The following is a 14,018-nucleotide window of genomic DNA, read 5'->3' as shown; positions in this document are numbered from 1 at the left end:
ATATATATATATATATATATATATATATAACATATGTATAAAAAATTGATGTGGGTACTCAAATGAAAGGTCTTGATGAGTGTAACATTGGGATGAGCTCATATCTTTAAAAATGTCAATAGTTCACAAGATACAAGGTAATTTCTTAATTATGTTAAATTGCACTGTACTTTCTTAAATATTGACATTTTTAAAGACATAAGCTCATCCCGATGTTACACTCATCAAGACCTTTCATTTGAGTACTCATATGCATTTTGATATATTTTTTATATATACATATATAATATATAAATATATGAAAAATTGATGTGGGTACTCAAATGAAAGGTCTCGATGAGTGTAACATCGGGATGAGCTTATATCTTTAAAAATGTCAATAGTTCACAAGACACAAGGTAATTCTTAATTAATTATGCATCTAGAGATAGATTTTCGAATGCAGCCAAAATACTTCATCATAAATTGACTATCGGTGAGAATGATATGAAATCTTGAAAAGGCACAAATTCAAGTCAAGACTTTTGCAATGACATTAAATTTCACTAAAAAAAAAACCGATTTTACCATATGACTATCCTGGAGACAAAATTTTTCTTTTTCTCTTAATAATATAGATTAAAAAAATTTCCAAGTACGTGTTTTGTAATTTTTTTTCATCAATTTTTTTTTATTTTAATCTTTCATTCCGGAAAAATTGAATCAATTATTTTTTTAAAGATTTCAATTACTAGAAATATTTTTTTTAATTTGAAAAATTTAAATATCTTGTTAAAAAAGTTTAAATTTAATTTTTGGGTACTAAATATCTTCCTATATTTTTATTTAAAAAATTTGTTTTGTCTTTATTATTTGTTTGTGTTGTTTTTTATTCGTTTTTCGTTTTTTCACCACACTCTGGATATTTAGAGTGTATTCTTTCAGCGAGGAGCATTTGTCAGTGAACCGGCAATCCTAGTAAAGCGAGCAAATATGGGCAGCCAAGTATGGACAATGGAGAAACTTGAAAACAAATTAATCGACATGCGGGACATGTACGAAGAGAAGAAATACAACAACAATAGTTTGCCGCGATTACCCGCAGTTAAAGACGAAGTACCCGGGAAAACCCAGGACCCGTTTTACGAGTCACAAGAAAACCACAATCTCATTGGAGTGGCTAATATATTTCTGGAGGTTCTGTTCCACGATGTAAGACTGGACTATCACACGCCGATAATCAGCCAACAGGGCGAAGTCGCTGGCCGGCTCCAGGTTGAGATAAGTCGCGTGAGTGGACAATTTCCTCAGGACAGAATATGTGAGGCAGCTTCCGAAACTTCTGGCTCGGATTCGGGTTCCTCTGAGCACGAGGACGACACGGGAACCAGCCAGATAACTTGTCGCGTTACGATAAAGCAAGCCAGTGGATTACCGCTCTCGCTGAGTCACTTTGTCTTCTGCCAGTACACATTCTGGGGCCACCCTGAGCCGATCGTGGTGCCGCCGGTGGTCAACAGCGACTTGCCGGTCAGCAATATCAACACTGCGAATAACAACAGCACAAATCAACGGGACTCGCTGACCTTTCAGTTCAATCACACAAAAGACTTGACTGTTCCTGTCACCGAAGAGTTCATGGAACACTGTTCTGAAGGCGCGCTCAGCATCGAAGTCTGGGGGCACAGAAGCGCTGGTTTTTCGCGCAGTAAACCTGGATGGGAAGTTGAACAGCAGCTGGCTAAAGCGCGATCCCTCGCTGACCGCTGGTCGGAACTGACGAGGAAGATTCAATTGTGGGTCGAAATTCAAGAGCTCAATGAACAAGGAGAATATTCTCCGGTTGAAGTTGTTATTAAACCTGACGCTATGACTGGCGGAGTTTATCAGCTAAGACAAGGACAGCAGCGTAGGATACAGGTAAAAGTTTTTTTTTATGATTTTTAGATTTTAAGTTATTTTTGAGGTACACAGAAAGAAAAATTTCTTGACTGGAGAACAAAATTCTTGGCTCAAGAAAATTTTCGAGTGAAGGAAAACCGAAGTTGTGTTGGCCGAAGTAAAAATTTTTCTTGAAATTCTATTCTTGGTGGAAGTAATTTTTTTTTTAATTCAAATTATTTATTTATTTATTTATTCATTCATTTGACGCCAATCGGCATTATACAACAATCAGTACATTCTTTAAATTATAAGATATTAATTATAAATTTTTTAAATCTGAAAATTTTGGTTCGAAAATTATACACACATAGGTTTATTTGGCGATACCTGGAAAAAATTAAAAAGAAAAAAAAATTCAAAAGTTAAAAAAAAAAATTAACGGTGTTATTAATAATATTGCAATATATGTTTCTTGAGATTAGAGCGGAAAGCCTGGAAGGAGCTACCAAAAAAATTATCATAAATACTTGATTCAATAAATTTTTATATTTGATCAAGATTTTTGAATTTATCGTGTGTGTGTAAACCGATAAATTGACAGTGGGATCAATTGTCAGTGGTATAAGTTTAAAAAAACTGATAATTTTTTGATGTATTAATATAGACATAGACATATATAGACAAAAAAATATTTTAATGTATTTGTTGTGAGTTTAAAAAAAAATTAAAAAAAATTTTTGACCTTCTAATTATTTATAAATAACGGATTAAAGTTTAGTAATATATGAAAAAGTATTTATTTACGGAGTCGGACGGAAAGAATTGTATGAGTTGCGACTCCACGGGTACAGTCTTGCGTAAAAATTATGGATAACTAAGCTACAAGCTCATATAATTTTGCGGCGCGTATAATCTCTAATTTTTTAAAAATATTGTACCATAATAACTACCTTAATAGCTGGTGTAAATTTCTTTTTAATTTCAGTTTTACTTTTTATGTGTTTTAAATGAGGAATTAAAAACGCTAATTTTGGTGTAAAACTCTAGCGTTTTTTTTTTTATTATGAAAAATATAAAATTTATTTTTTTTTTTATTTTACTTGTTGTTACAGCAATTTTATTAATATGACTTGAAAAATAATTTTTTTAATTTGATTTTTCAATTTAAAATTCAAAAAACGGTCAAATGTTTTATTTTTCATTGAAAAATTTAATAATTAATTTATAAAGTACCATACTATTTTTTTTTAAATAAATTGAAAAAATGTTTTTTAGAAATTTAAAAAAAATTATAAATTTTGACGTTTGATCTACAATTTAGAGGTAATTTTTCAATATTTTTTCATATTCTGCATCAAAAATATAATAATTTCAATTTAAAAAATTAATTGATAATTCAATTATTTTAATTTTTTAATGAAAAAAATCGTATGCAACTTTATAAATTGATTTTTAAAAGTATCAATGAAAAACAAGACAAGTGTAAAAATTTTTATTTTTAACCTGTGAAATAAAAAATATAAATGAAAGATTTATAATTTCTTCTTTCAATAAAAAAAAAAGTCTTTACCTTATTTTTCACATTAAATTTTATATAACAAAAACATCTATTTTCCATAAAATAATATCTAATTATTTAAAACTTTATAGGTGCGAGTGAAACCTGTTCAAAATTCCGGCACTTTGCCAATAATCTGTCAATCAGTGCTGGACATCGCAGTGGGTAGTGTATCAGTCCGCAACCGGTACCAAAACCCTTTGGACAGTTATCAAGACGAGGATTTGAGTGTCTTGAGAGAAAAATGGAGCGACGCTTTAATGAGGCGACGGCAGTACCTAGACCAGCACATTCAGAAGCTGATAAACAAGAAAAACAAAACCGAGCAAGACGTAGAGCGCGAGCAGAGTTTAGTTGACCAGTGGGTGAGTCTGACTGAAGAAAGGAACGCCGTGCTAGTCCCGGCCGCGGGTTCTGGGATTCCCGGAGCACCCGCTGACTGGAATCCCCCGCCTGGAATGGAGCCACACATTCCCGTACTATTTCTTGATCTCAACGCCGACGATTTGTCGACACACCAATCTGGCGAGGAAGTATCCATTACCGGATTGAATTCCATTATTTCTAAGGAGCATGGCAATAAATTTTTTACCCTCCCGATAATTCGGCACTTGGAGAAAGACGTCTGTGCTATCGCCGCCTGGGACTCTAGTATACACGACGATTTGCATTTAAATCGCGCTACTGATACCAACGAGCGGGTGTTTTTAATCCTCAAGACAACCGTCCGCTTATCGCACCCCGCGCAGATGGATCTTGTACTGAGAAAAAGACTTGCGCTCAATATCTACAAAAAACAGAGCCTTGCTGATAAATTGTTCAAGAGAATTGTTCGTACTGATTGTCTTACTCAGACTGGAGTCACTTATGAAGTCGTTTCTAATATACCAAAGGCTAGTGAAGAGCTCGAGGATCGCGAAAGCTTGGCCCAGATCGCTGCCAGTGGAGAAGACAGTGGCTTGTGTGATGGCGAAACTTACATAGGTAATTTTAAATCTTTACATTTTATCTTATCTTTTTTATCTTTCTCTTGGTAATAAATAATGGAATTATTTAATATTGAGCAAAAGGAGAATTCAAATACCGGAACGATTTTTTTTTGTTTTGAGATTAGCATTATAATTTATATCTTTGAAATAAAACATCAAGTCATAAGTTGGTTTTGTTAAATGTAAAATAATATTAATAAGGTCTTTTTGTAGTTGGGTATTATCTTATCTATGTTGAATTTAATTAACAGCTAAACGTAGAATAAATTAAATTATAGTTTAAAAAAAAAATAAATAGGTTCACACTCAATAGCAAATTTAATTAAAAAGTAAAAATTAATTTTTAGTAAAAAAAAATTATTTTAATTCAATTTTTTATTAAGGTAGTTCGATTATAAATGAAAAATTTTAAGAAGTTTTTGAAATTTTAAATATGGGTAATAGTATACGCATTACATGTGCTGTTGAAATTTGAAATCAATTGACCAGAAATGAGATAATTGTAATTAAAGATGACATTTTAGCACGGACATTATGGGTGGAGAGTGAGAAAATTACAAATATTAATGGTTATTGCATTGAAAGGATTTTAAGATCATTTCAAAAAACTGATACCTGTTAGAGTAATATACTTAAAATAATCCAAAGAAATTTTGAAAATTTCGATCATGTATTTTTTTATAAATTGTTAATAAACTGGCTAGTTAAACAAAAATAACCATTAGTAAAAGTGAATAAGAGATAATCTGTGAGAAAGGCAGCACTAGCGAGTGAAAAGGAAAGAAATAGCACAAACTATATGTTCTGAATAAACTACCTTAACAAAAAATTTTTCATTAAAAAAAAAAAAAAAAAAAAAAAAAGGAGTGTTTTTTTAAATTAAAAAAATTTTTTTTTTATTTATCTCTATTTTTATTTTTAATTTATTAAAAATTGTTTTCTATTTTTTAGTTTAGTTTGATATCAAAGTGTATTTTTTAATTTTTTAAACTATAATTTAATTTAACATTTTTTATGGTGATTAAAAACTAGAAGCATTAGATTCTATTTAACTTAATTAAAAAAAAAAAAAAAAAAATATTTTCTATCTTATGGATGATGGATGTTCAATTTTTAAAATTAGTCTTTTTTTATTCTGACCAAGACACTAAAATAAAATTACAAAATTATACTATTGTCATAAATATAATAAAAATAACATTTAAAAATTCCTTTAAGTAAATACATCCATTCAAACAGCTTAAACAAATAAAAGCGTGTCAAAAATTAAAATATTGGTATAAAATAACCAATAAATCTGTTTTCAAACACCTTTACAACTTTTATAAAGTGATTATCATAATACTTAAGCATTCCACAGATGTTTTTAATGTATTCGCATCAATAACGCTTCAGTTACATTAATTATGCAATATCAATATTTTCTTCTCAATAAATCAAAAACTTTAGCGTTAAAACAAATTACACTGTTCAAAATTAAAATCATCGAACATTTAAGTACTAAGTAAATAAATGAGTATGTTTAATCTAAATGCAATTAAACTTCTAGAAAAATATACAAGAGGTGTTTCGGCAGTCGAAAGTATCTTGACGCTAGATCGATTGAGACAAAACGTCGCAGTGAAAGAATTACTCCAAGCACAGGGACAACCATTGATGCGCAAGACAGCCAGCGTACCAAACTTCTCGCAGGTACTTCTGCCTCTTCAACGTCTTGCTTGCACTGTAATGCTTATTAACACTTACTTATAATTTGGAATGCATTTTTTTTCACTTAGTTCGCATCATCCAATGGATTATTAATGCTCAAACTTATAATTTTATATAATAATTTTTTTTTTTTTACCAATTATCTTCTCTTTCTTTTTTTTTTACTACTTATGATTTCACCTTTTATCCATTGAAAAAAAAATTAACTTGATTCAAAAATTTCTCAGTAAAATTCTTAAGCCAAAAAATTAATTTTAAAATTAATTATTTGTTACTTTATTAAGTAATTAATTATTTATTTCAGATTAAAAAATTTTATTCTATTTTATTAATTAAAAAATTAACTATCAATTACGAGTGGGGACCATTTTAATTTTCATTTTTTTGAACAAAATTTTTATTTGATTTTATTGATATATTTTCTTTTTTTGAAAAATATATAAAAAAAAATGAACAATTAAAAAAAAAAGTTGATTATCACAATTTTAACAAATTTTCAAAAAAATTTATAAACTTTTTAGAAAATTGTTGTATTCAATTTTTTTTTAATTGTTCATTTTTTTTTCAAAAAAAAAAGTATATTAAAAACATCAAAAAAAGATAAAATAGAATTTTTATCCAAAAACATGAGAGCCAAAAATTTTTCCAACTTTTCAAGGCAAAAAAAGCTACCGAAATATTTTTTTTTTCCTTTTACAACATTTTTTATCATAAATGCGCCGTAAAAACAAACAGAATAAAAAAAATTAAAAAATGTCAATTTTTCACCTAGTTATGGCCAAAAATAGGATGGACCCCACTTGTAAATAATTACCAAATTTTTACATGAAAATAAGTTAGCCGAAATCTAAAAATTTTTATGATTTTTTTTATTAAAGAATTATTAGAAAAAAATTTTTTTCATTTGTTAAAAACATCAAAAACTATAAGTGCAATTTTTTAAAAATATTTTTTAGTTATAAATTAATAAATTAAGCAAAATAAAAAAATTAAAAATGTCGGCTAACTTTATTATTATAATTTTTACTCTAAAAATTCGAGTCAATTTTATTTGATTAAAAAATTTTTTTTTTAATTCAAGACAATAAAATTATTCAAAATAATTTTTTTTTTTTAATCTACTAAATTTTTTTTCTAATGTACAATTTAATTTAATTAAATACTTTATTTTACTTTAATTAGCGCTCTATCTCATTGATTTTTAAACTTTATTTAATCAATTGTTCTTATCACTGCACTCCTATCTTCGGCATGTCGGTCTGTCTGTCTGTTTTTCTTCTTAAAACTTTCATTAAACGTTGCAAACGTTCCCAGCCGATTAACCATCACTAACAATAATTTTTAATTTTAAAACCAGATCATGAGATTCGATACCTCGATGGAAGCGCTGAGCGTTACACGCTCCGAAAGTGTAACAGATCTCAATTCCGAACTTAATGGCCTACCTCATCCAAGACGAGCGTCCGTCGGACACGCGAGAAATGATGACAGTCCTTTCAATACCACACCGTTAAAGCCGTTTGGAATCGGTAAGAAATTTTATTTATTTATCCCCCCAACAATCTATATATTTATAATATTATATTACATATAATTACTCTAGGTAAATTTTCATATCATAAAAAAATTCGCGTAAATTTTTTTTTTTTAAATAAACTAATACTGGATATAAATAAATTTTTTGATATTATATTATATTTTTCTCTAACAACTTTTGTTATAAAAAAAAAAAATCAACGGTAGTGACACAAGTACTGCAGCGAAAAGGTAATTTAACAACTGAACACTTTGATTATAATTGCTGCATACACTGCATTATTATATACTGGTTAACACGTGGCAGCGCTGCGTTTATTATAAAATTAAATTGTGTTTATATTATCATTCACTTTCATTAAACGGTCATTTTTTTTTTTTTCTTAATTAATTAATATTAATTGATAGAATACGCTGTACTGCCAATTTGAGGTAGCATTGATTTTTAAAATAAAACAAAAATGAACATGCTCGGTAGCTTATTGCGAACGTTTGACACTTTTTTACACTAGAAGAATCATACACTATTTTTTATAAATAATTATAACATTTTTTATCTACACTGTTTTATATTAATATTAATTTAAGTAATCAACCCTTGAAAAAATTATTTAATAAAAAATTTTATTTAAAAAAAATTAGATCAATTTCTTCAAGAGTTGAGTATTTAAGGGGGATAGCCACTGTGAGGATCGAAAAAATAGGGAATTTTTTTGACTGGGATAATAAAGGAATTTGGGGATCGGGTTTTTTTTGTTTTATAAAGTATACATTGAAGATAATTCTCCTAAATTTTTATTAAAAAATATCATGTTGTTACAAAGTTATAAAAATTTTTGTGGAGCATCAAAAAAATTTCCCCCACCACGGTGGGATCTCTAACTCAAAAACGGATTATCTAAAACAAAAAAACCAAACTGCGTTGTAATCTGCAATCATGTGGTTATCGTTCCACGTAGAAGATTTTGAAAATTTGGATTTTAAAAAAAATGGCGACATATTAAAAATTTTTTCGTTTTTTTTCTCATTTTTTTGGATTCAAACAGCCCTAAAAAATCTTAAAAATCAAAATTTTCAAAATCCCATACGTGCAACTATAGCTACTGAATAGACGAATACGGAAAAAAAAGTTGCAAATCGGTTCATATTTATGCAAATTACAGATCCCACCAGTTTAAAAAAAGTAGTTTTGAGAAAAACGCGTTATCGTCGGAGCGCCGCCCGTGCAATGGTCATTTGACACGCTGTCACAAAAATGACTATATCTCGAAAAATATTCGGAATTTTCATATAAAACTCTAGATACATATTTTTAAATGTATAAACTTTGATTTATTATAAAAAAAAATTTTTTTTTAATGTCAATTTTTAAATAAATAAAAATTAACATCTGAAATAAAATTTAAAGCTTCAACATTAATTGAAAAAGTCATTTTCAATTAAAAGAAAATACAATAAAAATTTAATAATTTTTTAGGAAACTTGAGAAAATTCAATTATAATTTTATTTGCAGTTAATTTTTTAATTATGAAACGTTGAACCTAAAAATTGAACAAATATTTTTGGCGACCTTTGTACTACATAAGAATAGTATTTTAAATCTCAATTGTAATGAATCAAAGTACGATTTATTAATAGAATTTTATAATACTATTTTTCAAATATAATGGTTGTTTGGGCATACAATGGTCATTTGACACGGTGTTACAAAAATGACTATAACTTGAAAAATATTCGGAATTTTCATATAAAACTCTAGATACATATTTTTGATTTAATAAAAAAAAAATTTTTTTTTTTTTGAAATTTCACAGTGGCTATCCCCCTTAATAATGCATTTGAGAATAAAAAATGAAACTAGGAGTATTTCATTAATTCATCTATTTGATTATGCTTTTTTTATAATATTATAATATTGAAATAATTTATTGAATTTATAAATTAAACGGCTTGTTTTTGAAATGTTTGCTTATGCTGTGTTTCAAATTTTAACCCTGTTATGATAACTTACTAATTATAATGATAACAATTTTATAAATTTAATATCAATTTTTTTTTTTGTTTGATTATATTTTTAATTAATATATATAAATAGTGTTTTAATTATTTATTTAGTATCTTGAACAAGCCGTGTTTATTTAACCCTTATTTTATTTTATAAAATTTATCATTTCATTCACCTCGCACTTGCATTTCTCATGTGAAAATAATTTACAGAAGTACATGAGAAGATATGTACCCACCTAGATTAAACCATCGCGTTACAAGTATCATAAGCGTGTTTACTCTTTCAAATTATTCTAGTTCAAATAAAAGTCGGAAAAAAATTTAATTAATTTTTTTTCATATTAAATTAAATTTACAAAAATATATATATATAATTTATCTTATGATATTTGTAATGTGATATAATTAGTAACTTTTGTAATTATAAAACTTTGATGACTATGATAAATTAACAAAGTTACTTATTTGTAATTTATATTCCACATAAAAATTAGTATATAAATATAGATACGAATATAAATTAAATAGTTAAAATTAATGACAGCTTTTCCACATTTTTTTTGTTTGTTATGTTTTTAATAAAAGTATCTTGCACTAATGCAAGCATACTGAAGCTTAGTATCACTTAACTCACAATTTTATAATTTTTATTTATCCTGATAAATTTTTTATAACAAAAAAAATAAAATTTTTTTAATATATAAGGGTGATTCTCTGTAAGGACGTCTTAAATCTGTACAAAGTTGTCCAACCAAATTATTTTTGATTTTATTAGAAAAAAAATTAACAAGGGCTACAAAACTATCAGCTTAATCATAATAAATAAACAACCGATTTAATTTTTGCTTTTTCGATATTTGTGTATCTTTTGCCATATAACATGACAGGGGACTGTTTTTTTAGGTACATTTCGTAGAAATCTATCTGTTGCATTGGTCCTTGGGTCGGAATTCACACGGAATTTTGTCATTTTATCTCTTATGTAGTCGAGTAAAGCTCAAAATTAGCATTGGTTCAAAAGTTTATATATTTATGTGTATATATATATATATATATATATATATATATATATAACATATATATATATATATATATATATATATATATTTTATTTTATTTTATTTCAATAAACAAACCCAACAGCCTAGGCCATTAACAGGGTTAATAATACAATCGTTAGTACATAAGAAAAATAAATTTTTGATGTATAACAAGATGACTTATAGCTAGCATAGTGATTTCATTCATTTATACTCATAAAAATTGCTGAGTAATTATTGCTTATTACTTATTAATTATTACCTATTAAAAATTACTTATTAACTATTAATTCATAATTGCACATCTTTAACGCCACTTAGTTGCTAGTTTGCCAAGTAACGCAGTTACATAGCCATTAGGACAATTCAACATATCAAGTGCAGGTTCCCATTGATAAAAGGGATTCACTGTATTAGAGATGCGACATATTGGCGCTGCCTGAGATAAGTTAGATTTAGCAATAGGTATGTACATTGGAGTTTGATTTCTCATACCTAAGACTGGTATCTTAAATTTAAACAGTGATAGCATATATATATATATATATATATATATATATATATATATATATATATATATATATATATATATATATATGTAATATAACGAGGCTTTTGGACACGAAAGCGTCGACAATTCTTAACGGATTTAGATGAAACTCGTTACACATATTCTTTGGGTAATTATCTTGAACGAGTTCGAAAATGAGCAAACTCGATCAATTAGTTTAGAAATGGCGGCCATTTAAAATTTTCAAAATAGTGAAAATCACGTTTTTGGCCACTTCATTGATGTATAACTTTTGATTGAAAAGAGATTGCTAATTTTTGATAAATTCATGTGAAATCTCATGAAATCGCCTTCAATTTGACGTTTATAACATTGACATTTTGACCATTTTTAGTTATTTTTTCAAATTTAAGAGTGCAATTGAACCATTTTTAGGCAATGAGTAGTACAACCGACTTATGTACGTCATTCTATCAAGAATTTCATTCAGTGAAATCTACCTTCCATTTCGGGTGTGGCCGAATGGCGTTTTTTTTTATCAAATTGGAAAAAATCAAGCAAACTATTTCAATGCATTAAACTTTTCAAGTTCTCAATGAATGTTTACATTAATTAGAATAATACTAAGACTTATGGATCCAATTTTATAAATAAATTATAAATAAAAATAGTTGCCAGGAGACTGAGTTTTCAAGTGGCCCGGACACATATTTCTTGCACAATCGGTGCTTTGACACTAAATAAAATGCCGATAAAGCGCTAACAGCCCTATGGTTATTAACTCAAGGCTAGTTAAATCCTTATAAACCTTACAAAAGGTAAAATAACACGCTGGATTTTTTTTTGGCTTTGAACTTCTGGCAAGGGACTGTTCTTTAAATGCCTGGGACAAACTTTGGTTTAATAAATTTAATGAAACAAATTAATTTTCGTTACTTTTTATTGAAGAAGATTGTTAGTTAACTAATTAAGTTTATAAACATTATGGACCAAATGATATATTATGGACGAATAACTTAAAATTTAATCTTAAAGTTTTAATTTTGGGAATGGGACAGTCCAGGGGACTGTTATTTCGGTGGTTTACGAATTTATAGTATAAAAATCAAAATTTATTCCATTTTAGTTTTCAATGCTCCAAATAGAAATTTTTGTCGATAAAGATGTTTTATAATCGTCATTATATAACTGTTCAAATTACTAATTATTTATATTTAAATTTATATTTTTTCATCTCTTTTGTTTTATGATCTAGAGTCATTAAATGTTAAATTAATTACTTTGATGGACTTTGCTTTGAGACAACGTTATTTATTTTTACTTTATTATTATCATTTCAATTACTGTTAATAACTTTTATTATTACTATGTATCAATTTATATGTAAGGCCCTTAGGGAGCTAAGGCTTCAGGGTCTAAAATTTTGATAAATAAATAAATAGAAATTTTTTTTTACTTTTGTAATAAATTTTTTTTAGTAACAAAATAACAATTTTTCTAATAAAAAAATGCCTTGGACAACAAAAAACATCCTTACAGAGAATCACCCATAAATAAATATTAAATTAAAGCATGGCTAATGTCATCTTGGCGAATTGGCCTAGTATTTTTGGCAGCCGGACAATAAAACTCTACCACTTTTATTATCAGACCACAAGACAAACTTGAATAAATTAACTTAAACTATTATATTAACAAACTATAACACTAAATTATAAAACATAATAGCTGATAATAATTAATAATTAATAGATTATAAATATTTGATTAATTTTATTGTATTACTTATCTGTTCTTCTGTTAAACCTACGTCTACTTCTACTACTATTTTGGCCCACCCAAGGCTCCATTCTCAACTCAGGTAAAAAATGGAGTCTTGATTTGATATTTAATTGATGACGTTAAAGCGACGGCGATTATTAATATTAATTATAATGATAATAATAATTTATTAAATGATATATAACTTTCAATTTAAATTAATTTATTAGTTTGAAAATAAATAAATTGTATCGTGAGTGGTTGAGTCTGTTGTTATGTTTATAAAGCATTTTTTATTATTGTTAATGCCTTGCTAATAAATATTAATGTTTAGAAAAATTTTATTTAATTTTTAACAATTGTAAAATATTTTTTAGTGTAAAAAATAATTATTGTAAAAAATTATTTTAAGATTTAAATAATTTTAATAATTCTAAACATAAATATTTAAAAATAATTGCTAACAATTGTTCAGCTATTCACGACTTGCATGCACGCTTTTGATTGTTATTTTAATTAAACTAACAAAAATTCGCTTGAAAAAAAAAATAATTATTTTAGAATTGCTTAATGAATCTATTCACAAAATTCTAGCCACAAATAATCAATTAGCTTTTGTATCTAATAAATAAAAATTGCCGCAATTTATTACTTCACGTCAATGTCAATTTTTATTCACTTTGTTAATAAACTCTATAAAAACTAAACTCAAATTATTTCAACTGAATGAGGTTCAACAGCAATTCGGTTGGTAGAATAAATATTAATTAATAGTTAATAATTAACTTTAAACGATAAGTTTTAGTTTAAAGTCAAATATTTAAAACATTGACGTTTTATTTTAATTTAGGTTGATTAATAAATTTGCTTGGATGTGCATGAAGTTTAAAAGAGAAGAAATGCATCGCATGGAATATTGTGATAGAGATCTGTGTTGACATATTATATAACCAACAAAATAAATTATTAAATAATTAGTTTTGACTTTAAACTAACATTTAATTATAACAAATAAAGTAAATGTCAGATTTTATTCACTGAA

General features: G+C 26.9%; 1 protein-coding gene across 7 annotated transcripts in view; it reads left to right on the top strand.

Annotated features, from left to right (window-relative positions):
* Positions 1-14,018, top strand: part of LOC123263435 (kinesin-like protein KIF13A) — an 82,762-nt gene that overhangs the window by 61,347 nt on the left and 7,397 nt on the right. For 2 of the 7 annotated variants that reach the window (XM_044726185.1, XM_044726188.1), the window contains exons 10-13: positions 910-1,899; positions 3,514-4,405; positions 5,960-6,135; positions 7,478-7,649. In XM_044726185.1, the coding sequence (XP_044582120.1) occupies positions 910-1,899; positions 3,514-4,405; positions 5,960-6,135; positions 7,478-7,649 (2,230 nt within the window). Of the gene's footprint in view, positions 1-909; positions 1,900-3,513; positions 4,406-5,959; positions 6,136-7,477; positions 7,650-7,863; positions 7,888-13,058; positions 13,077-14,018 lie in introns of all 7 variants that reach the window. The other 5 variants (XM_044726182.1, XM_044726181.1, XM_044726187.1 and 2 more) reach the window with 5 other exon arrangements.

The sequence above is a fragment of the Cotesia glomerata genome, linkage group LG4 (genome assembly GCF_020080835.1).
Source record: "Cotesia glomerata isolate CgM1 linkage group LG4, MPM_Cglom_v2.3, whole genome shotgun sequence".
In the NCBI taxonomy this organism is placed as follows: domain Eukaryota; kingdom Metazoa; phylum Arthropoda; class Insecta; order Hymenoptera; family Braconidae; genus Cotesia; species Cotesia glomerata.
Note: the sequence above shows the minus strand (reverse complement) of the source record. Positions and strands in the feature narration are given on the sequence as shown.